The 25,529-nt window shown below is 40.1% G+C and overlaps 1 protein-coding gene across 1 annotated transcript; it reads right to left on the bottom strand.

Moving 5' to 3' along the window:
- Window positions 1–148: 148 nt before the first annotated feature.
- LOC120547974 (protein FAM13A-like) lies at window positions 149–25,138 on the bottom strand. Its single transcript, XM_039783824.1, has 21 exons — window positions 24,834–25,138; window positions 24,146–24,347; window positions 23,242–23,451; window positions 22,485–22,665; window positions 20,602–20,776; window positions 20,068–20,189; window positions 11,889–12,113; window positions 11,661–11,775; window positions 10,589–10,686; window positions 9,152–9,206; window positions 8,059–8,142; window positions 6,416–6,617; window positions 5,248–5,497; window positions 4,876–5,008; window positions 4,524–4,605; window positions 2,783–3,018; window positions 2,499–2,582; window positions 2,220–2,330; window positions 1,338–1,552; window positions 923–1,024; window positions 149–418 (listed from the first exon to the last, which is right to left on the bottom strand). The coding sequence occupies exons 1-21, from the start codon at window positions 24,861–24,863 to the stop codon at window positions 292–294; spliced, it is 3,039 nt and encodes a 1,012-aa protein (XP_039639758.1). The 5' UTR covers window positions 24,864–25,138; the 3' UTR covers window positions 149–291.
- Between the last annotated feature and the right edge of the window lie 391 nt (window positions 25,139–25,529).

Genomic DNA, 25,529 nt, shown 5'->3' on the forward strand with positions numbered 1-25,529 from the left:
ACTAACATAAAGTTGTTACAGCTCATCATCCTTGACATAAATTAGTGCTACATAAAATACGCTTGCTACATCAGGTTTGTAATGAGATGCATCATGAATGACAAAGGATGTGTTTTTGGGACTAAAAAAACAGTCAAATTGTCACCAATTTCCATCGGTTTCCTTTATGTAAAGTGCATCAACATAATGAGCATGGAATGAATCAAGACCAGACCCACCAGCTCCATAACTTGATTTTTCAGAAATAGTCGAGTCCTGTTAAGTAAGAAATAAGTCCCACTGTGAGTTAATTCAAATGGTCTTAGTTGAGTCCTGTTGTTTACTAAGCAGGGCCTCAAGTAGACGGATCTTTGCTTTGAGGTTCTTATACTGGCAGTACTCCTCTGCCATCGGTCCACGGTCCTCCTTCTGACAAGCCCTGTTAACAATACATGGAAGGAAAAAAAAGATACAAACACAAGGCAAAACTTCAGTAGTTTCAAACAACCTGCAGCAGCTTCCATAACTGGTTGATAGTCCCTATGTTGCCTTACTCAGATAGCTTTGTACAGTGTGTATTGTAATCAAAAACTTGCTGTATTTACTTTGGAGGACTAACATGTACAGTACAAAGGATGTGAACAGTTCAGAGCAAACGTCTATCTCTTCGTCTCTGTGCTGTATTAATGTTAAAAAAGTGTGCATTACACTGTCGTACCATTACGGAATTTCTTTTGTGGATGTTTTTTCTTTGTTTTTCACAAGGCATTGTTGAAAACCAAATGTTCCAAGTTTATTTAAAGACAAAATAAAATTCAAAAGCTAAGATGTTGGGATGTGTTGTGTGTGTCGTTTTGTGTGTGTGTGTGTGTGTGTGTGTGTGTGTGTGTGTGTGTGTGTGTGTGTGTGTGTGTGTGTGTGTGTGTGTGTGTGTATCTTTTACCTGCCGGTCTGTGTGTAGAAATGGTCCTCAAACTCTCGAAGCGCCTGGTGAAGCCTCCGCTTCTCTAATCGTGCCATTCTGAGGTGATCCAGTAGTTCTGGTCTGTCAAGAAAAAATAAAAACATTTCTTAGATCTTTTAAATTGTCTGTAAATGTGTGAACTTATGACAACAAATAATTTCAAAGCAAAAAAGCTATTATTTGAAAAAGCTTCCTGTTAAAATGTTGTGTAGTCATAAAGCTGCTAATGACACACACACACACACACACACACACACACACACACACACACACACACACACACACACACACACACACACACACACACACACACACACACACACACACACACACACACACACACACACACACACACACACACACACACACACACACACACACACACACACAGTACCTGGAAGCTTCATGTAGTGTTGCCAAGGTGATGATCTGTGGCTGGAAACACTTCACCTCCTCCAGTGGGGACACGAGAGGTGTTTCAGAAATTTCTAGAGAAGACAGATGCGGCGACTCATCTAAAGACACACACCTGGGAGATTTCAGTCGGAGTGGCTGCAGCATGGGGCTTTGCTGTTTGGGATGCTCGTCGTCAGAGCCCTCCTCTTCTTCCTACACACACACACACACACACACACACACACGGATCACTAATCTGTCGTAGTTTTAACTAACTCTAGATAGATAGATAGATAGATAGATAGATAGATAGATAGATAGATAGATAGATAGATCACGATGCTACAGCAGCAAAATATCAGACGATAGCACACATACAGAATATACATGAAATAATAAATAGGATAGAACACAAGAACAAATATTAAAAATTAAGATTAAAAATAAAAAGTGGAGAATGTACGAACGTATACACAAGTTGGGAATAAAAATGTACAACTACTTAAATAGTATTTATAAAGATGTAAGTAAAACATATTCAGCCTTTTGGGAACTAGTCATAGTATGGTACATATTTCAATTGATTAGTTACCTAGTCAAAGAACAGCAAGATTTCAGCATTATCTGTCTTGCCATAACTTATTTGGCTAAATGAACTTAGGGGGTCGCTACAATACTTGGGTGTAGCTCTATATCTGGCCACTAGAGGGCAAGAGAGTGACACTCTTCTGTATGCCATGGTCAATTCTATCCACACCTTTTTTCCTTTTTATTTTTTTTACAGTCTATGATCAACACAAGTGAAAATACAATGGGTTTGTGTAGTTCTAGAGATCACATCATTCTTTTATTTAAAATTCAGCATTAGATGTTTACTCACAATGGTCGTAATGACTGTTGAAACAGCAGAAGAAGAAGAAAACAGCAGCTGCTTGAGAAGACGGTAGCGATCATAAAAAGGTTTCATCAGAGTGCGCTCCTGCCTGGTACTCTGAAGATACAAACAGAAACCACTTTGTTTTTTGGTGGTAATGCACAAATAGAAAGAACAAGAGATCAACTATGTAAGGACAAGAAGAAGAGAACTAAATTATTAAAGTGGAGCCATCAAGTAAAAAACAAGACATAAACATAAGGGAGTCATTCAGGCTGGTCTTACTGGTCGTCCGTGCAGACCCTCAAAGTAGAGCAAACACTTCTGCAGGCTGGTCTTCTCCAAAATCAGCTGGAAATGGGACATCTCCTGCACATACAGGCACAGTGAAAACTGTTAACAGGTGATCAGTCCGGTCAAGAAATTTCATAGATTATCGTAATGCTCTGTTCCAGTCTTTACTGTTACTGTTTTTCTACACACAGATTCTTCCTGCCAGCCCAAGGAATCAGACTACCAAACCTACATTACAATATTTTGTAGTGTAAAAGCATTTCTACAATACCAACCATGACGCTATCAGGCAGGCCCAGCTCTCGTCGTCTTTCCTTCAGTCTGTTGGTTATAATGTTGACAGTTTCCTCCACATTTGGCTTGGTGTTACTGTTATTGTTAAGTTGCTGCAGCTCAGTCCCTGTTAGTGCTGCCTCCCTCTGGTCTATGTTGGTCCTGCATGTTTCAGCTGATCGGTTGAAGTCTCCCTGCCCTTTCAGACCCTGTTCTTCTGATTGTCTCAGCTTCAGCTCTAAAAGATGACAGCAGTTCAGAACAAAAATGGTAAACAGGGACAATGTGAATCTAAAACGTGGACTTTTGTTGCCTGGTAAATATATTGGAATTGTTGCAATTATTCAATGGTGGAAAGCAATGAAGTAACTTCATTCAAGTACTGTAAATAAATGCAGTTGTGTACCTATATAGTATTTACATTTTATTCTACTTTATACTTCTACTCAACTACATGTATTTGACAGCTGTACTTACTTTTTGGATTAAGGTTTTACATTAAAACCACATGAAGGTTACAAAATACAAGGCAATATTGTTCCCAACATTTTTGGCGTCTAGTTTGTCCCTTGTCAAATTTTAGATGTCTGAGTTGTTAGCAGCTCCAACAAAGAGCGATTTCCTCTCTAAACCTCTCAGATGGTTTATTTAAATAACAGTTTGAGGCCCAAAGAGGTAAAGCTCTCCAATAGTTCATAAAAAAGCAAACATTAGTTGGGAACCACTCAATCAAACTAGCTGTATATAAAGTAGTTAAAACTAGATCCACTTTGACCAGATACAACAGTAAAATGGTATTTATGCATTGATGCAATCATTATTAATTAACATTCATGTCATATATGTCAGTCACAGGGGCCATTTTCTGCAGTATCACTTTTCATATTCATATTTTAAGTACATTTATAATGCTTCAGTTATTTAAAAATAACTACCACTTTCAAATCTTGCTAGCTTTTTAACATTACCATCCCTGGCTTTAAGTAAGATTTTGAAATCCAGGTATTTTACATGGGAGTATTTTTTAATGTTGTATTTGGACTTTTATTAAAGCAGTCTGAATATATATGTAAATGGCAAAATTGCATTTAAGCATGATTCTTTATATTCTTGTCTTATTTCTGTTTTAGTTTCTTTCACAATGCTGAAAGTGAGTTTCTCATTCTCACATGTTGATTCTGATTCTCACTAAACTAAGTGGGAGCCACAAAGTCTGGGAACGTAATGTGTACGCTGAACAGATAAGGTACAAGGTCACCCTAAACTATCTCTCCCGGTACATTAATTTCTCCCTGGATAGTTGAGACTTCTCAGATAGTTAAGATAAACGGGATGTCTAAACCTTGGGGTAGAAAGTGGTACAGAGGGGAAGAAGCAAAGTGACTCCTGAATGTCTACTATGTTTGACTGATTGTAAGAAATTCCGAGTCATGCTTAGACAAGTGCGTGTGTACTATCTCACTGAAGATGCATAAAAGCTGTGTGCTTTTTCTCATTTGAGGAAGATACTTTTTCACAGAGCTGCTGTGCCTTTTGTGAAATTGTGTTACTCCTATATTCTTGCAAGTATACAATAAAATACAAAACCAAACTTGGTTTAGTCTGCAACTGTTTTTATTTGTTTCACAAATTCTATTATTTTGAAAAACCACACCTGCTACAAAAAGAAACTTCCACACATCTTCCACCACTGCAATCATTAATTCAAGTGTTTGAGTGTGTATTTATGGTTATGTAACTGACCTTTAAGCTGCTTACGACTCTTAATGAGCTCCATCATCAGTCTGGCCACCTCTGGATGTGCCGTCTTGTCGTTGTGAGCCGGCTGAAAAACAACAACAAACTCACATCAGTGACAGAGCAGAGTCTCTTGCATTAAGTACCTGGAACTTTGCATCATTTTAGAACTTAAAAATAACAAATTCACACTCCGCCAGATATGCACATCTAACAAATCTTTCTCATGGCTCTGTGAGAGGTGGTTACTGGCTACGGAAAAAGGTAACACTGAGCTTCACACTCTGAGGCAATAACTTCCAATCCAATCACGACAGAAGATTCCAGCTGACCAAGCAGCTTTAAATTCCTCCCTCACCTTATAGTGCTTCTCCTGTTCAAAACGCTCCTCAAAATGCCTGATCCTCTTCCTCAGGCTGTGAATGTGTTTGTTGAGCATGGAGATGGACACAGAGCCCTCGTCCGGCTCTGTATGTATAGTGCTGCGAGCCCTGGACACAGAAGGATGCATATAGTTCCATGATGCACTGAATCATGCATTTAACTATCACCTAACATTGTAGCCACTCAGAAATCCTCCAGTCTGCATCTGAACGGCATTAGTGCTGTAATCTTTTCAAACCACTTATCATTTGAGGCCCAGAAGTACAGTAAGAACATAACATTTTAGACTATCACATCTGTGAGCTGCAATTCCTAAATAAAGTAAATGAAGAAACGGTTATCTTACATGCGAATGTGCTGTGAGCACGGTGGAGAAGGGGCTGTATCAGGGTCTAGGTTGTAGCGCAGGCTGTGACTGAGGTTGGGGCAGCGCGGTGAGGGAACCGGGCAATCGCTCGTCGTAAAACAAGAGAGAAGTGGGCTGGTTTTAGGACCTGGTGGGCTTGGCAGGGTGTCATTTCCTGAAATTCCTTCAAAAAGAATAGCGGTGGAGAGGACAGGACTGGACTCTGGTGAATGAGGGGATGGGGTGTGTACTGTAAGAGAGAGGACGGACAAAATATCAACTTAAATCTCTAATAATTTTGACTATTTCTCATTTGACTCTTTAAATGACCTTCAAAATGTCATTTTTATATACCAAATAAAGGAGGACAGACTGACAAAATGAGAGATGTGAGAGAGGGAGAAAAAGGGTAGAGGGAGGAGGTAGGAATAAAACAAAAAGGGAGAGAAAGAGAGGGAGACAAAAAGAAGGAGAATGAAAGAAGGACAAATAGCTCTTTCGTATTCAAGCTCATGTAATATCTTTCCTAGGAAAAAATCATTTGGTCAGTCTGTGACAAATTCAGTACACATCCAAATGTTTTTTTTTTACTTTTAGCTATTACCTCTATGGTTAAAAAACACTTTCTTGCAATGTTTTTAAAGGACAGCAAGACAAAACAATGTATAAAAAACTAAATTAGTGTCAATGTATCAAAAATATTACATATTTTTGAATATAATGTACCAACTCATCATGTTACAGGTGCAGTGATGTAACAGTAACAGCATCGTACCTTGTTACTCAACTTATCAAGAAAAGACACACCCAGCTCTGGGAAATGATGACGCTCATACTGTAGCTCGCTGTCAATATTTATTGGCCTTTTAAAAAAAAAGATTGTGCACCAAAGGAATTACAGCATCTAGGAAGATGCTCTGAATGAAAACAGATGATTAATTAGATACTATAAATAATGGCACTAACACAGCATATATGAAGTGTGGCTTTTACACTGATAGGGTTATGGGTTTGATTGCCAATGAGCTAAAAGTACTGTACTGTGAGCTGCTTTTGACATCATTTGTCTAAATACATTTATGATAATGGGCTTTTACAACCCCAAATAGATATTTACCATGGGAAGTTCAGAAATCAGAATATCAGCACTTCATTGCCATTGTCTTACCAGACTGTGATGAGTCGACCTGGTCATGAGCTGGTGGCGACGACGGCAAGTGGAGAAGCAGCTTGTGGGTCAAATAAAGGCTCTGCTCTTCAGTGCAAAAAGGCTGTTGCTGGGCAGGTAGGTTATGCTGAGCTTGGGGGTCTACCGGTGCAGGCAGGGGTTCCAAGTCACCTTCCAGGACTTGTAGCTTGAGGGAGGGGCTCTGGAAACAGAAGCAGAACATGGCTTCAGGGATGCAGACGGGCAGCGACAGAAGAAGTCAGAAAGATGTGTCGTAGTTTGCGTGGAGGGAGTCTTCAACGTTTCACATGCCGCTCAGGAATCTTGAAAAGTCCTGTAAAACCATTTTACTCTCTCCTATGAAAATACATATTCTGGCGTGGAAACGTGGTTGGGGAGAGAGTTGCACGATGAGGTGAGTGGTTGTCTTGTCCTCCTGAAAAAGGAATGAGTCAGAATATAGAGAATATAGCTCTGTGAGCAGGCTGCTTTCGTGAGGGGGCTAATGCACGAGGAACAAACTTCTCAGAAAACAAAAGCAAATCTTTGCTTGTCCACGGCTCCCAGTCTATTATAAAAGCAGATAGAAATGCTCATTACAAGCAGTGCATGTGAGGTGATGCGTATTTTCAGTAAACAGACTCCTCTGCTGTAGCTCGCCAGCCAGGCACACAACCTGCTCGACAAGAATCCCACCGAGTTTTGTCACTCAGTGAGTAAGATTCCTATCGTGCATCAGCACCCAACGTGGGATCCCTGATGAGCAATACACTGTAATTCCATTAGCAGTATCGCAGCGATTCCCAGATCACCGCATGTTTCTGGGTGTGTGAGTGTGCGAGAGTATATCTTGCCCCCAAAGAGAAAATACCTAAATCCACATGGTTTTCCTTCTGACGGCATTCCCAGCACTTCTGCTGCTAAACTGCCTCCACATGGATTATTCAACATGCATGGAAGAAGGTGGGCGGCGGGAATACCGCTCATGTCGGTGCATGTGGTGTGGGTGTGCGCGCAAGGGAGCAGAGAGGTACTGTATATGACGAGGTGTTTCCACGGCAACGTTGTCAGACCGAGCTAAGGAGTCTATTTGATGGAGCTGCAAGGAGTCACGGTTGCCTCTGTGAGATTGTGTGTGTGTGTGTGTGTGTGTGTGTGTGTGTGTGTGTGTGTGTGTGTGTGTGTGTGTGTAAGTCGGTGTATATGCAATGAATTCTGAAAAAATAAAATTGTAACTGAGTTGCACCGAAATCATTCTGAGCTCAGCAGGAAGATTGGAATATAATGCAGATTCCGTTTGGGGCTCTGACATCATTCTCAGCATCATCATCAACAGCAGCAGCAGATAAGGGCTCAGCTTCTCCCTTCTCACCCTCCTTGGCTGTTCATTCATAAAAAAATTAAAGAAAACACTGCTTTGTGTGTCACGCAGAGGAGGTGGAAGGATGGATGGAGGGGAAGGAGTGAGGCTGTTATTACTGAAGCAAAACACCCACAGGCAAGCAAACTCACACCTAGCAACACACACACACACACACACACAATGACTGGAGGTATCAGCGGTCCTGTTGTCATAGATACCCTCATCCTAAAAAAAGTGTTCATTTGTGCATCTAAAAAGACTGTGGGAAAGGAGAACTTACGTCATGGCTGTCGTTCCTGCCTCTGCAATCGTGTCTGTCAGGAGAACCACTACATCTTCCTCCTCCTCCTCCTCCTCCTCTCCCCTGAAGGAACAGACAGCATACGCACCGATGAAGTCTTATTCCCGAAGCCCACTTACTGACACACTCACACTCCCCCATGCAAAAATTTAGGTTACAATGACACATAGAGATATATTCTGTCCTTTTAAATCAACTTTTTCAACAAACCCAGTTATTTTTTTCATCGACAGTTTCTTTAACAAAAGTCAAGACCAATATATTTTGAAGTTTAACTCATTTTGAAAGTAAATCCTTGGTCCAGGTTGGATAGTAAATTACCCTAACTGATTGTTATCATCACACAGCTGTGTGACAATAAACACATTTAAAAGGGCATCCTGAGTGTATTTTCTTAGTTACTGCTAAACAAAATCTTTTTTTGGTTATGGGTTAATCGCTCTTTATATATATATATATATATATATATATATATATATATATATATATATATAGTCTATGGTTAATCGGGTAACCCTGTTGTATGCATACATCCATGGTTGTAAGACTAGCATCACATCTTCCCTTTTTTCTGTGCTGGGAATTTAACCAAGTCAATCACAGCTGTCAATCATGACGTTTCACCCTGTTTTTATAGCATCAAATAAATAATAAAAACCAAATTTAGGGTCAGAAAAATTAACACTTGAACAAACATCAGCGTGATAAGAACTACCTAAAATTACAGAAACCATCTTTGGGAAAAAAGTATTTGACGTACTTTGATTTTTTAGTTTGGCCCATGTCCCATCTGCTAACATTGAGGAGGCGGGATTTATGACCTATACTGCAGCCAGCCACCGGTGAGCGATCAAGATTTTTTGGCTTCATTCATAGAGTCTATGCATCATCCCTGTCCACAAACCAATGGGTGACATCACTGCTGCTACGTCCATTATTTTTAAAGCCTATGGCAGGTGGCTTAAGGTTACAAACTCTCAGACCTGTCTATTATAGAATGAATTCATTTAAATGAGAGACAGTTAAAATGATTATTAAATGGCAGCCATACGCTTCACAAAGACCGGTTTACCTTCTCAGATACTGTGGTTTTGGCTTCTGTCTTATACTCTGTGCAGCACAGCATGCTGAAAAACAAATGTATGTCAACATCAGGCAAATACATTAAAATTGCATTAAATACTAGTTTGACACCGTTTCTCCTTGTGGTTCACAATCTATGGGACTTTAATACACATTGTGCTCTGTCTGTATTCATAAGCTGCCCAGCAATCTGTAGCTTGGAAGCCAGACAGTCATCTGGCACTGCCATTTAGGTTATGGCTTATTCATGTCCGACACTAATGATGCATAACTGAGACTTGTCATGTGGCTCTGTAGAGGCAGCGCAAACTAAAAGTCAGCATGCCACCATGCTAGGATCGACCTAGTCTGGATCAACGTAAGTACATTTTCAGGATTATTGCCTGACATCTGGCGCGTGATTTTCCTCCGCTTCCGCTCTCTGTATGTTGCCAATCCCTTTACTTCGGGAAACAACAACAAACTTCGAGCTAGCAAGCTACACACTGAACATGGCAAGTTTTGAAGAACATTTGGATTGTGCAACAAGACAGGCCTGCCTGATTCTTTCGGGGAAATGACTAAAGATTTACAAAGAAATAGTTTACGGCATTTACTCTCTAACTGGGACATTTTGGGAATGATAGGTGGTTATTGCTATGGATGAAGTACACACAAAGATACACTGGTAAGAGCAAACTACGTTTAACCAGTGTATGTATGTATCCAGCTAATTTAAATAGCTCACGTATACTGTATTGTGTGAACAGCTAACTTCATTTAATATTTTATGTGTCGTTTTCTTTTGCAGGGTGCAAATGTTCCATCAACACAAGTTCCTTACAGAGACTATTTTGCAAAAAATTATGATTGGTTTAAAGAAAATGCAAACAACCCAGAGCGTTTTTTTCTCCTATCCCAGAATGTATCTGTGGTGTAGCCAGACCTTACTACACAGCGCTGTGGAGATAAGTCTGGCAATGCGAGACTAAGGTCGACCTAATCTAGCTAGTTGGTCGTGCGCCCCTTTGGCAAGTCAGTGTTTTTTGGACTGGAATCATATCAAAAACATGACTTTGAGCAGCACACTGCTCTGATAACCTACTTCTCAAATGACTGCAGGGCTGAGAGATCAGCTGAACTGAGATGAACCATGAAACGTCCACAGGTATCAGATCAAATTAATTCTGATATATTTTAACTGCTTCAAAATTTCTAACACAGCCCCTTTTGTTAACTGTTCTTCTCTTTGACTTGAGATTGTGTTTGAATCTTAGTTACATTGCAAATAGCTGATTGAAGAAAGTGTGACATTTTTGTTCCACTTGGATGTTATCTGTCAAGACCAATGAACAAATGGTTGCTGCAATAAAACCAGTACAAAGCAGAAACAAAAAGGAGGATAACACAACGGCAACAAAATGTCATCTTGTGTAGTTCCTCTCACCTCTCTGTGTGCTGAGTCTGTGTTTTGGTGCTGCTCTGTGATTCATTCGCTATGCAGCAGTCTAAAGCAGATGATTTCTGCCCTGCATCTTTGGAAGCCTGAAAAAAAATTTAGTCCATAATATATAACCCTCTACTCACCCGTTGAGCTAAACGTTTTTCAACTTTAAACATTAAAAGCACAATTAAGTGCTTTGTTACTTCATTTAAAAAGGTCCCATGGCATGAACATTTCACTTTATGAGGTTTTTTTTAACATTAATATGCATTCCCCCAGCCTGCCTATGGTCCCCCAGTGGCTAGAAATGGTGATAAGTGTAAACCGAGCCCTGGGTATTAATATTTACCTATCTAGTGAGGTCCAGTAATATGCAAATGCATTCACAGTATCCTGCTCTGCCTTTGAGAAAATGAAAGCTCAGATGGGCCAATCTTGCTCCTTATGAGGTCATAAGGAGCAATTACCTCCCCTTTCTCTGCTTTGCCCGCCCAGAGAATTTAGTCCACCCATGAGAGAGAGACATCATGGCTTTCAAACGAGCAAAGTGGCAGTTGGTCAAGGCCACACCCCCACCCTCCACCTTGCCCCCACCCTCCACCTTTGCCCCCCAATAGCGACAGACACAGAAATGGCACATACTAAGGAAAGCTCATTGTGGGACTGGCTCTAGTGGCTGGAATTCTGCACCAATGCTGAATTTCGGGAAAGAGACTTCAGATACAGTATTAGGGGACCACTAAGGTTTATATAAAAGCATCCAAAGAGCACCATGTCATGGGACCTTTAACACTACACACTCCACAGTGTATTGTGCAGCACATGCAGGGGGCAGCAGGTGGATATACTGTTTTTAATTAACTACATTTTTATAGAGCTAGAAATAAATTGAAAAGATCATAGAAACAGTTGTTGCTGAATGATATTCACAGCTAGAGATGTTGAGTACTAAGAGCTAATAACAGATTAATAGGCTCAAAACAGGGAGAGAAACATTTGAAAGAAAGAAAAAAATAAAAATAAAACAAAGAATATGAGGGCTAAAACAAAATAAGACAAAATCAACAATGCACACCGTTGAACAGTTGACTCTGATGGGTGAGGGAGGTGTCCTTCGATTCTCTACCTCTTCCTCTTCTTTCTCCTTTGACATGGAGGTGAATGGTGGTATCTTGTCCTGTGAAAAGGTCCTGTTGATAAAGAAACACTCAATAAACTGTAGAGGAATTGTATTAATGAAAATGTTTTGTAAGTTTGAGGTTTGAGGAGGAAGTAAAGGGCCAAATATGTTGTGTCTTCTCACCCTTGTGTGGCACATTCCAACTCTGGTGGCACTTCCTGGAGGCTTTGGGATGGTCTGCTCTGGTGCTGGAGTTGCTCTGGCCCTGGGTCAGTGGGGCCGGAGACCACGCTGCCTGCCTCTGTACTGTCACTGCTCTGCTCCAGAGCCTCCTGGTCTGGAATCAGCTTCTGAATGTCAGCACTGACGTCACAGCTGGTTTCACAACCCTGTGCCAGTGTGTCAGGACTATGGAGAGACAGAGAGAGAGAGAGAGTGAGATAGACCGAGGGGTATACACACAGGAGGAGTGGAGTAGAAAAGGACATACCACTTTCTAATCCTTTAATGGATTTATTAATGAATCCCTTACTAATGCTTTATAGATCAGTAATACCGCATTAACAAATTAAATGAAAAAGTTTGGTCCAGATGCTCTGCGGCCCTTTTATCCAGAAGGTACTTGGTTAAATGGTCCATTGTACTTCCTGAAGAACAAAAGGACTTGCTAAAAGACAGTAACTGTGTTTTAAAGCAAATGTCTCACTGGAGGAGGTCAAATGGCAGACATAGGGATTTTTCACAACCTGGCAACCCAAAATTTGTTTTACATTTTTTTTAAATCATGGTTTATTTCTGATCTGTAAAACATTAGTAAAATAATTATTAACCATTAATACAATACAACTTATTACAATGAATAAACCCTTTATAAAGGGCACCTCATGAGAAAGTGGTACAGAAAAGGTGAAAATAACAAAAAGAAAGAGAGAGGAGAGACTGACAATCAAAAGAGTTAAAGTTTGAATAAGAAGGGGGGACATCAAGAAACTTTTAAAAAGACACAAAGAGACTGATAGATAGACTGGAAGACATTAAAGAAAGAATACAAATTACAACCAAATCAGTAGAATATTGAACAAATATTTTAAAAATGGCACTAGAATAAAACTAAGATAAGTCCATGTTATGTTAGTAGGAATACAATACATGATACATAATAGATTTTAAGTGTATTTATCTCTCAAGGCTAACATGAGTTAAGCCTGAAATGTCCAACAATTAATCTCTGAGAAAACTGCTGGCCTCCATTGCCAGGTAAAATTCAGCAGATCATGAATCAGCAGTGCTTAATCTAAATCTACACTATGACACAACTCATGAAGCTCTAATGAGCTGCTCCCAGCGAAAACAAGCACAACTGATTTGCCATGACGTGACCCAAAAACAGCCCATCGGTCTTGTACTAGCTGAAAGCGGTGTATGACTCCAGAGCTGTAACCTACAGCAGATGGGTAAGTACAGCAGCAGCAAAAAATTAATTATTTTCCTGCTTCAAGTTTCCCTTCCTCAAGCCTTACAGAGCTTGATCAGATGAGGTAAAGAAAATAAGACAGACAAAAACTGCAGACAACAGCAAGTGTAACGTGAACAATGTTGATATGCAAGATGCACACATAAGCCCCTGCTTCTCAAACCACATATGTCTTTTTGTGTAGATAACAGCATGCTGAGAATAGTTTTATGCATTATTGACTGCTCTAAAGCAACTACAATTGTCTTCTGCGTCTAAGACCGCCTTGCATTATCTCACTCACTTGTGGAGGACTGTAGACCCATGGTTGTTGTCACTGATGCTGAAGCAGATGAGACAAGAAAACATCCTTTGCCAAAACGTCTAAACTCACAGCAGTCTAGCATACGCATTTACATGTGACAGTGAACAGCTTGCTTCTTTGAAAGGACGGAAAAAGCCAAAGACATAAAGAAAAGAGAGCACAAATGATGATGTTTCAATGGTCAACAATACGAGTGACACCCTGAGGCTGAGAGCTCACCCACCCCCTTCAATTACCGGTGCACCCGCACACACATACACACACACACACACACACACACACACACACACACACAACACACACACACACACACACACACACACACACACACACAGACACACACAGACACACACAGACACACATAGAGCAGCACTTAGTAATATAGTTAGAAGTAGGCCAAAGAGGCTAAGACAGGACAGCTCACACAAATTGCCAAATAAATAAACGGTGCACACATCTGCATACATTTCACACTTAAACACACCAGTTTAAACGCTGACTGATATGCACAACCAGAATTACTGATAATAAGTTAAATACTGATTAAAAAACATAACTACATAGGGAAGAGTATTCATGTGTATCGACCAACAAACGAAATTACTTAGATGAAAGAGACATTTATTGTAAAATATTATTGAAGTAAATAGCTTCCTGAAAACCCTTTGTCCTTTTTCTTAGAATTAAATATTGTGTAACTGGTAAGAGACAGAAAAGAGACACTTTTTTGTAATCAAACCTTTTGTTGGTATAATTAGACTAGAATCAATACTAAACTGTGACGTTAGTGGGAAGCATAGATGTCCAGGCATGACCAGACGGAACAGCATGCAAATGCCAGGCATTTTTGGAGAAAGAACATTCCATTGACAAATCCCAGTCTGACATGTGCAGAAGAAAATAAAAGGTAAACTGAATAAAAGCCCCCATTCTTTTTTGTTTATGCCAAATTTAACCTAAGAGAAACATTTTTAACAAAGGAACCATGAGAAATGTGGTTACTTCTTCTGGATCCTATGCTGCTGCTTGTCTTGTCAGGACAGTAAATAAATAAATACAAAATACATTTTTACACCCCAACATTTATAGTTATTTAATTTGGACGCCCTCAGTTGAGGAAAGAGGGCTTGGACTAATAAGGACAGAGGAAAAGCTTTGTCTGTTAGATTTCAGACAATATATTAAATCTAGAAAAATAGACAGTTGGAATGATGCAGCATCTTACGCCTGCTAAACCGATTGAGAAGCTGTTTGATGAAAAATTATTGATTTTTGTTTGCCCTATTAGTACTTAAAAAAACAAACACTTAGAAGCAGTGAGAACACAAAAAACTGGCATGGTATATATACTACTCGAAGCTTGGCACTCAGCAGGTGTGACTGATTTCAAAGCTAAGAATCTAACATCTCGGTCCATGACCTGAGATGATGCACACACACAGGGCACCTCATATTGCCTCATTATTTGTTTTTGTTTTTAAACAGGGAGAGGGCCAACTAATGGACCAAAAGAGATATTTGAAAAGAAATAAATAGGAAAGAAGGAAAGAAAGAAAGACAGACAAGACGCGCACACACACACACACACACACACACACACACACACACACACACACACACACACACACACACACACACACACACACACACACACACACACACACACACACACACACACACACACACACACACACTGTACAGCTACATCTACTGATGACTCCTTTTTAAACAGACACATGGGAGTAGTTCAATTACAGTCTGGTCACTTTACATTTTGCTTCCCAAACTTCTTCTTTTTTTAATTTTTTTTTTTTTTTTTTTTATTTTTTTTTTTTTTTTTTTTTTTTTTTAAATTAATTTTTTTTTAATTTAATTTCACTCGAGGACAGATCTGTTTCATCACACTGTAAACAGAACCACAACACATCTGCCTAAAATGACAACAAAGTGTCATCCCCATTAGCTTCAAGCAGAACTCCCATCCACACAAAAACACAAATTAAGATACCAGACACTATACTCTATAACTATACTCACATACATATGTGACATCAGTGAATTGGTCCCCCAGACAGAATCTACATACTAGCTGCCAAAAACAGAAAATATATAAATGTAATTTGATGTCTGCAACCCTGTGGCAACCCACATTCACATTTAAAAAAACCAACATTTTAAATTAAAATAGCACATCAGTCTCCAAGTTCTGAGTGGGAAAAGTTCCCCACAAGCAGATGGCAGCTAGTATGTAGATTCTGTCTGGGGGACCAATTTGCCATTGTTCCACTTCCACTCTGCTCCTTCAAGCAGCAAATGGTGGTATGGTGTTTTCACTTGCCATTACACTGAAGGTCAGCCATACAAGCAACAGCACTTTTTCCTGTTGACTACAGATACTGGATGTCATGGTAATTTTTTTTTTTTTTACTTTCATGAACAGAGTGCAAAAGACCTCCAGAGGTTGGCCTTAATTCCCTGTGTATGACGTCTCAGCCTTATCACCAGTGATACTACTTTCAACCTGACAACTGACTAAAGATGCTGGATACAGAGTGAAATGCCACAGGGGAAAAGGTCAGGTCCTAATTATTCCCCCAGGACAGATTTATGAAGGGAGAGGCTTTTGTATAATAATACCACATGAATGTTCAGTAATAGTTTAACTGTGGTTCAGGCAGAAAATAACAGTTGCATGGACATAAGCAATCTGTCTGTCTGTCTGTCTGTGACGTATAGGAAGACTGACTCTACCCGCAACAGATTCAGTTCGTTTCACGTTACTGCTGAATGTAACGAAGTTGATGAAATGTACGATCCACAACTTTGGCCGGTGGGGATCTATGTATGTCGCTATTTTGAGGCTCGCGGACCCATAGTTAACAGTGACAGCGCAGCCCTGGGGTCAGGAGGAGAGGCTGGCCCACAACAGCAGCGCTCTGTGACTGTCCTTACACCTGTAGCTCCACAGGGGAGCAGCAGCCAGGCTGTGCCCAGGGATTAATAAACATAAATGAATATCAATATTGTGTCATATAATGCACGAGGACTGCGCGTTGGGCACAGTGAAGCAGACAAATCGTGCCGCCTTGTAGTGGATAAACTCTTGGAGGCCTGTGATGTACTATGTGTTCAAGAAACTTTTTTTTACCAAAGCAGGATTTAGAGGGTCTAAATTCCCTGCATAAAGACTTTTATGGGGCGGGTGAATCTACTACTGACCTGAGTACCAGGATAGTTCATGGTAGAATACCTGGCGGTGTTGCCCTGCTATGGCATACAAAATATGATCAGCTGGTTAATGTGGTTAGACTGGATGTTGATTGGGCCATAGGAATTGAGTTTAATTGTGGTAATAAAAACTTCATTATCTTAAACATTTATACACCCTATGAGTGTTCTCAAAATGAAGATGAATATCTTAAAAGATTGGCTTGTGTTATGTCTTTCATTCAAGATAATGCTTCCACGTGCTCTTTATTGTGGGTGATATGAATACAGAAGTTTCCGATGGCAGCTCTTTATTTGCCAAATATTTAATGCAGTTTTGTTCTGATAATGGTCTGATTCTTTCTAGCAAAGTACTCTTGTCTAATAGTAGCTACACTTACATCAGTGAAGCATGGCACACAACCTAATGGCTAGATCACTGCATTTGCACAGCTGATGCACATGATTCTTTAGAAGCCATGATAATTAATTATGCCACTACTGATCATGTGCCTTTTTCTTTATCTGTAAATCTAGGCAATATACCTACTCTCGTGTCTGTAGATAACAACATGTGTGTGGGGAAAATAGACTGGTCTAACCTGACCGAGGAGGATCTTAAAGAATACTATATTCAGTCTGACATCTTGGTGAGTAACATTGAATTACCAAAAGATTCCACTGCATTCTGTGATATTAATTGTAAGAACCCTCAACATGGTATTGAGCTGTGCTCCCTGTATGAGAATATTGTGAAGTCCCTCCTTGTTTCGAGCATGCCCCTGTATAAGACACACAGATGGTACAAAGTCAAGCCAGGCTGGAATGACTATGTGGAAGATAGACGATACATGCTGAGGCAAGAAGGGCCTTCAAAGCATGGGTTGAGTCAGGCAGACATAAACATGGTCCCTTATTTGAATATAAGAAATTTAAATATGCTCTACATTCCATTAAGAGGAATGAAAATACAATGAGATCTGACTCCCTTGCAAGGAAGCTGCAATACAATAGTACTATTGATTTATGGAAAGAAATCAAAAGAATGAATAACTGTAAAAAATAATTACCAATGAACATTGATGGTGTCAGCGTCTCAGAGAAAATTACTCAGCTGTGGCAGAAACATTATTATGAGCTGTTTAACAGTGTTAAAATTAACTCCTTTACAGTGGGTAACATTGATAGTAATGAAGATGTGACTGTTTTCCCTCAAGAAATATATGATGCAATTATGATGCTAAAAGATAATAAGGCATGCGGTATGGATAAGATATCTGCGGCGCATTTAAAACTTGCGAGTAGAAAACTCTGTCCCCTAATTGCTATTTGTTTTACTGGGTTGTTAGCCCATGGTATTTTACCTGATTCTATTTTATCTGTCAAATTAACACCTTGGATAATTACCGGCATATAGCTCTGGCCAGTATTTTATCCAAGGTCTTGGAGAGGATTATACTGAATAGGCTGGAACAGTTTGTCCTGACCTCTGACAACCAGCATGGCACGGATATGTGTATTTTTGCCTCAAAGGATTTGTATGTGTTTTATTGATGCCTCTAAAGCCTTTGATCATGTAAATCATGAGAAGCTATTCTACAAATTGCACAACAGAGGGGTTCCCAAATATCTAGTGAGAATCTTGGCTCATCAGTCAATGTATGTGAAATGGGGTAACTCTATGTCTGCCCCATTCAATGTAAGCAATGGAGTTAGGCAGGGAAGCATTTTATCTCCCTTTCTTTTTAATATTCATATGGATGATCGATCAAAGCTGCTAAACAACTGTGGAACAGGCTGTATGGTTGGTAAAACCATTATCAACCACCTGATGTACGCAGATGATCTGGTGATTCTTTGTCCATATAGTGCTGGCCTTCAACAGTTACTAAGGGTCTGCTCCCAATATGGCTCAGACTTTGACATTAAGTACAATTCTAAGAAGAGTAATATTATGATTGCTAGAGGCAGGGAGGACAATAAACTGTCATTTCCTACTTTCTCTCTGTCTGGTACTGTCCTTAAAGTGTGTGATGAGGTCAAATACTTAGGGCACTATATAACTGATGACCTGTCTGATGATAGGGACATTCACAGACAGTACTGTATGATGTATGCACAAGCTAATATGCTGAATCAGAAATTCAGTATGTGTTCATTGTCTGTGAAAACTACACTTTTTAAAGCTTTTTGCACCCCAATGTATACTGCCAACTTGTGGCGGCGCTATAAAAAAAGCAGTATGCAGAAACTCAATGTGGCATATAATGATGGCATGAGGCTGCTGCTTAAAATGCCACAATGGAGCAGTGCAAGCCAAATGTTTATAAGTGTTGATTTATCCACCTGTCCTGCTGTACTCAGGAATCTTATGTACAGATGTATGTGTAGACTAACTGAGTCATTCAACAGCATAATTGCAACACTAGTGAACCCTGCAATGAGTGTGGTTAGGGTCACTTCGAGATTGTGGAACCATTGGCGTATTATGGCGCTTTTCCATTACATGGTACCTGCTCGACTCGCCTCGACCCTTCTTGCCTCGACGCGCTGTGCGTCCATTTTCCATTGCAGATTTTAGTACCGCCTCAGCGTGGCTGGTCGTCATAGCGACTGCCGTGGGCGTGGCTTAGTAGCGTTGCTTTAATGGCTTTTCCCCGACTCATTTCCTGGTTCTCCGTCTCCGTAAACAACATGATATCAAAGAGATAGTTAACGTTTAATGCTCCAGATTTCCCACCATGGTCAGAAAGAACAGGGGAGACACTTTAATTCTCTCACATATATATGACTCTAGAGTCGCTACGTCGCGGAGATAATCGCCGTCACTCTCTCACTTCTCCCTCGCTCACCAGCTCCCCACACACACACAACACGCACACACCAGCGCACAAGTATAAACATCAGGCCACTTGTATGCTATGGAGAAAGCTCTGCGTGGAGCCTCCGGCAGCAAAAAACCACAGCTGGCTAAACTATTTAAAAATACCGTCTCTCGCTAGCAATGCAGTGATCAGTGACGATTCTTTCCGACCAGTCAGCAGCCTGCAAGTTTTCACGTCACCTTTTCGGCTCGCCTCAGCTACCTTGGAACCTCGACTGAGGTGGTACTAAAACCAGCAGGTACCAGGTACTTTTTTTCGAAATGGAAAACCAAAAAAGGCGAGTAGACTCGAGGCGAGTCGAGCAGGTACCATGTAATGGAAAAGCGCCATTAGTCTATATGCTAATATCTGAACACTCTTTTTGTGTATGTTGGACCTGTCTTATTTCTTATTGTATGTGTTTTGTCTTGTATTTGTCTGTCTTTTGCTATGTTTTGTATTGTGCTATGGACCGTTTTTTTGTGTCCTGAATAAAGAATATGATGATAGTACCGGTTGAGTTGACACTGCATCCGAATTGTTTGGTGAAAAGCACTGGTAGCTGAGACTGAAGCGGTCTCTCCCTCCAACCTCTCCACATTACTCTGCTCTGAGTGACAGCTGCTGGATCGGACCTACCAAGGACAAATACACATATACACACACCACTTTAGAAAGATAACAAAACTTAACCAAAACAAAGCATTTCTTTGCATTATATATATGCATTTACTATATACAGGGTTTAAACAAGGGTTATATTTAATACTTTTAAAGAACTTTTTAATACCACAGAGAATGCAATTTAATTTTGTTTTCACATGAATTTCAAAAAGCCACTATGGGCAATTCGGCCTATTTATTAAGAGTATGAATGTATTGACCTTTTTGTCTGTACTTCCCAGATGTATATATCAATAATTCCTAGGAATATAATTCATCATTTAACACGACCTGGAACCAGATAAATGGATAAGCTTCCTAGCTTCCTAGTCCATGAAATTCAATTGGTGAATTTCTGTTATGGGAAAAAAAAACATGGTTCACCTCAAAGTGTAAAAGAGCAGCGAGAGTAGGAGGAGGAGGTGAGGAGGAGTTGATCGATGTGGACACTGTGTCCTCGGCTGGGATTGGAAAGAGAACCTTCTGATGCCTCAGAAGATGGAGCAAAAGGGTATTACACACACTCTGCTCCTCCAGCATCCTGGGTCCTGCAGGAACACTGCATAAACAAGAAAAAGGAATAGAATGTCACACATACTATGTAGCGTGTATTCAGAATGGTCCTCTGGTTAGCGCTATAACAACCATAATGGAAAAGGGTTCCATCTAGTGGAAGGAGGCATATACAGCAGTGAACTTGAACTGGTCAGACTGAATAAGGTAGATCAAAATCTAACACTCAGGAAAATAAATTTCCCACTGACCAAAATAAACAGCCAGACTGTAAAAGCTTTTAAAGCTTCACTTTGACAGTAGCAACTTCTACATTTCAGAGATATGTGTAGCTTCTGGTCATAACCTTCACAATACGGAGGTAAGTGCCACCTCAGACCAAAATAGTCTTCACATGTTTACCTGGAAGCAGCTATTTGTTTACAATATGCCATGCTGTTGTTGACATCCATTCAGGTTTTTTAGGACTTTATCTGATGGTAGGTATACATGGTAGGTAAATGTTAACATAGCATACACCCAGGGAAGAGAATGTGAAAATGTAAGTCTTAATATATGTTTGTTTACATGGTGGGCAGGTCAACTGGAATGACAGGACAGGAGAAGCTTGCACACATGGATTACATAACAGACCCATACAAGGGCAACAAGCTGTTAAGAGGCTGTATGACAAATATGCGTGAGGTATTGGGCGGGGGCCAAATAAACTGTAACACATGGCAAGAACATCCTGTCATAGATTGATAGATTGATATCAATAGTATTAAAATCTTAGAGCAATCAAAAACAAAAGAACAATTTACTTAGATGTAGTTTAAACTGTATTTTGGGCTAAATTGTGGCTTTGTTCAGCTGGACATTGTTTTAAACATGCATCTCTCATTCATTCTCTAATCGTTTTATTTAAACTATTATCATTCCTCTTTTTCTCTGCTGTAAGGCCTGTTGTAATGCCTGCAGACCCAGACAAAATGCATAGGACATTTTCCAACTCTCTGCAGCTACCACAACCCAAACCCACCCCCAACTTTTTCCAAGCCTCTGCTGCCAACCCTACACCCCCTTCTTCCCCTAGCTAAAATCATCTGACATTTTCCCCTCACATGCTGAACTTTACGACATGACTAACACCACATTCCACTGACCTGCCGTTACTTTTCAGAGAAAACATGGCTGGCATAGATGAGACTGGGAGATCAAGGGATGGGGGAAGAGTTGAAAGGGTGTTGACTGAATAGAATATGTCCTTTCCACTGTGGCAAAAACTGAAACAAAATGTCCAATTTCAAATGTGTCCCCCTAGAGATTGTGTTTGTTTACAGTGATGGCTGCGATCTGTAAACGGGAGGGGAGAAGCAACGACAAAATCCTGTTGATATCGGTCTCTGTTATATTGGTCTGTCTTTTTGTGTGCCATGCTGTGCGTTATCAACCACAATCCACACCCATTTCCTTGAAGGGACAAACCCGACTCCAGCCCAACTAAGTGGCGCAGGACCAGAAACCTAGTAGGTTGCTCTCATGACAAACAAAGTTGTTGTTTTTTACATCTGGATCTGACAGACAAGCTTGAAGAGAGGCCATAACCAGTAATTGTGAAGGGAACATTTGTGCTCTCATTTGTTGAACTCTAGATTGTTCTTGATCATACCTTTGGAGAAATCGAGCTGTAGCTCTCTTCAAAACTAAGTGTGAATGTCACAAAACGGTTTGCTCAAGCTTAATGTCTGTACCCATTCACAACAGCAACTTACTGAAATATGCAAGGCCCAAAGATGGTTGCCAGATTTTCTACAGGCATGTGATTTGATTGGCTGTGAGCAGCCACTCTGGACAGGAAGTGGATGAGGTAAGACAAAATAATGAGGTTGTCATCAGGGAGGTGGCAAAGGTTTTCTCTCAGAGACTGGTTCATCTCTGCCTCATCTGCATATCCTAAAAAATAAGCAAAACATGAAAAAGCATCCCTTTGGACTCTAGTAATTTGAGATGGGCATTTGTCAATAGTAAGTAATAGTTGCATTTTACCGAGAAAGTAAATAGTTGGTTACTCAAAGCATTATTGTTACATTAAGTAATAGATAAGGCCCTAGCCGTGTCTATTGTTACTGTACATAGAGGAGCAGACATTGAGCACAGAAGATGACTAAGATTAATTTATACTCAAGAATGTACAAGACGCTGTACACCTCTCAACTTTGTTGGTTTATACTTCTACTTCCAAGGAAATATTTCTTCCCCATTGTAGAAGATGGATTGCTGGAGAGATGGAAACATACTGAGAAATACAGACACTGCCAATAAATTTGGTATAAGAATAACTCCCATACCAGACATTCTCATACTGGTTTCACTCATGTATGAAGTATGTGCTCATGTACAAAAGTAATCCCTCTCAATCATCACTTATGATTAATTACTTTCATTTAATCATGCCTACAATTAAACTCTGTAAAAGTTGATGAAATTTGATACCAACAATGCCAGTCTTACATGCTTTTCTAGTAGTACCTGTAAGGCTCAGAACCAGCTGTTTGCAATGGGGTTCGGGAACTACGGGAGTGGGCAGCTCCCGAAGGAAGAGTTTGAGGAGCGAGGTAACAGTGGGAACATCTCCCTCATGGTCCAAGTCCACCCTCTCTCCGTGGTCCCACCGCTTCCTCAGCTGCCTGGTCCGCACCACTGACCCACACAGGCGGAAAAGACCTCTGTGGTGCATCCCTGTGATTAGAAGTAGATTCAGTGAAAGAATTACCCAGCTAACCTATTTGAAAGAATTACCCAGCTAACCTATTTTTCATGCATCTCTCTCTTTATACCTTTCTGTAACACTGTATTTTATTGTTTTGACCCTTGTGTAGTTTGTCTCACAGAATGGAAAAATTATTACTATTTTTATTTTTTTCAGTATGCATTTCTACTGCAATAATGATACTTTTGTCACCAGTACTTTTGTTTTGATTAGTATACATGGGTACATGCCTTGAAATGGTATAGTGACATAATGGTTATATTCTGTCTTTGTAACCAGATGCATTGTTATTCTGTTGTATTTAAGCTGCCCAGGGAAAAGATGTTTTGGGGGTGAGGGGGGGTCATTATAGTTAAAAACACAGGAGGAGGAAAAAAAAAAAATGTAACTTTCATGGTTTCAATGTATAATGCTTTACTCCTCAATAAAAAAAAATTAAAAAAAAAGAATTCAAAGATAATGTCACAGATCACTCATAAACTTTGTTTTGTGACATAAAAAAAAAGAAGTAGATTCAGTCAGTACACATACAGGTGATGTTTGAGTATTGTTTTACATTGAGATAGGAAGATAAAGATGGAGGAAGTAAGGGATAAAGTGAATGAAAGAGCAGGAAAGCAGAGGAGCCACAGAACAAGAGTAGCAAGGATGTGCCTCAATTACCGTTCTTATCCAGGTACTTCACCATGTCTCTTAACACAAGGGGTATTCCACAGACCATCTGCCCGTCCTCTCTTAGTGTTTCAAAGGCAACACCAAATACACTACTGACGGCCAGTTCAGGCTCTGAAACCAGGGTGGGAGCAATGGGCTCTGGGCTGACCTTAGCACTGGGTCTCAGGATTCTCAATGAAGAGGGGTCACTCTGCATGGAATGAGGACATGCAACAGATGACTTAGCTAAATACAGAAATCCAATTTTCTATCCATCACGAACCCCTCCTCCATCTAAACTTAGCTAGCCATATGAAACCTTGAAGTGTTCACTTCATTAGCTACATGATCCATGTGTTACTGAAAACGTTAGCTAGCTGTTTAGAAATAAAATTATACACTCAGGACACAGTGGCATGTGTCCTCGATAAAACGACACGTCCAGGAATTAATGTAACCTGTTAACGTTACATTTAACTAGCTAGCAACGTTAGAGGAAACAACATGGTTATGTTAACGTTAACAACGTTATATAGCTAACATAAACGTTAGTACTCTGCCCCTCATACCAGCTAATAGGTACAACTGCCTACTGCTCTAGACGTTAATTGATTTAGCTAGATAACCCAATTCGAAAAAAACTGAAGAATGTAATAAGATAACTTAGAAGCTAACTGCTATCCGCAGCTAAACTTACACAGAGCGACACTGAAGCGCTTGCTCCCATTTTCAGCTCACCGGACCGCCGGGACAACTCTCCATGTTTCAATTTTAACCGACGTATTTTTCCCCTCCTCGATGTGATGCTCTACTCTGAGAAACTCTCGGAAAGTCCGACGCACGACGAATAATTCCAGCCATATTCCTCACATTTCAACGTTAGGCTTACATTAAGGGAAATACAATGTTGTTAAAATGGAGTGGGGTTCGCTAGCTAGTTTAACGTTACTTCCCACCGTACTGTTAGCTAGCTCCCTTGAAAATTGTTTATGTTGCTAGTCACGTGACACACGTGTAACCATGGGGACCTGTCACAGGGTTGCCAGGGGAAGGAGAAGCAGACTAGCTGAGAACAGCCTCTCTCCATCTGTGTTTTGGAGAGACATAGACAAATGTGTTTATAACGAGACTGGGCACTCTATAACAATTATGCCTTACCCTTTGAGTTGCATGACTAATCGTATACGTTGCAGTTGGTAAATTTGGCAAGATTTTAAGTTTTTTACAAATCTTAATTTTTTTCTGGTTCAATTTGTACATCGATATATTAACCCTTATGGCCATCAAAAAAGTGAACGCACACTGTTATATTTTAAAGAAATATTTTCTGTAGGACCTGAGTAAGTTATTTTGACTTATTTATGTCATTGTTTATTTATTGTATTTAAATACC

The sequence above is a fragment of the Perca fluviatilis genome, chromosome 19, assembly GCF_010015445.1.
Source record: "Perca fluviatilis chromosome 19, GENO_Pfluv_1.0, whole genome shotgun sequence".
Lineage (NCBI taxonomy): Eukaryota > Metazoa > Chordata > Actinopteri > Perciformes > Percidae > Perca > Perca fluviatilis.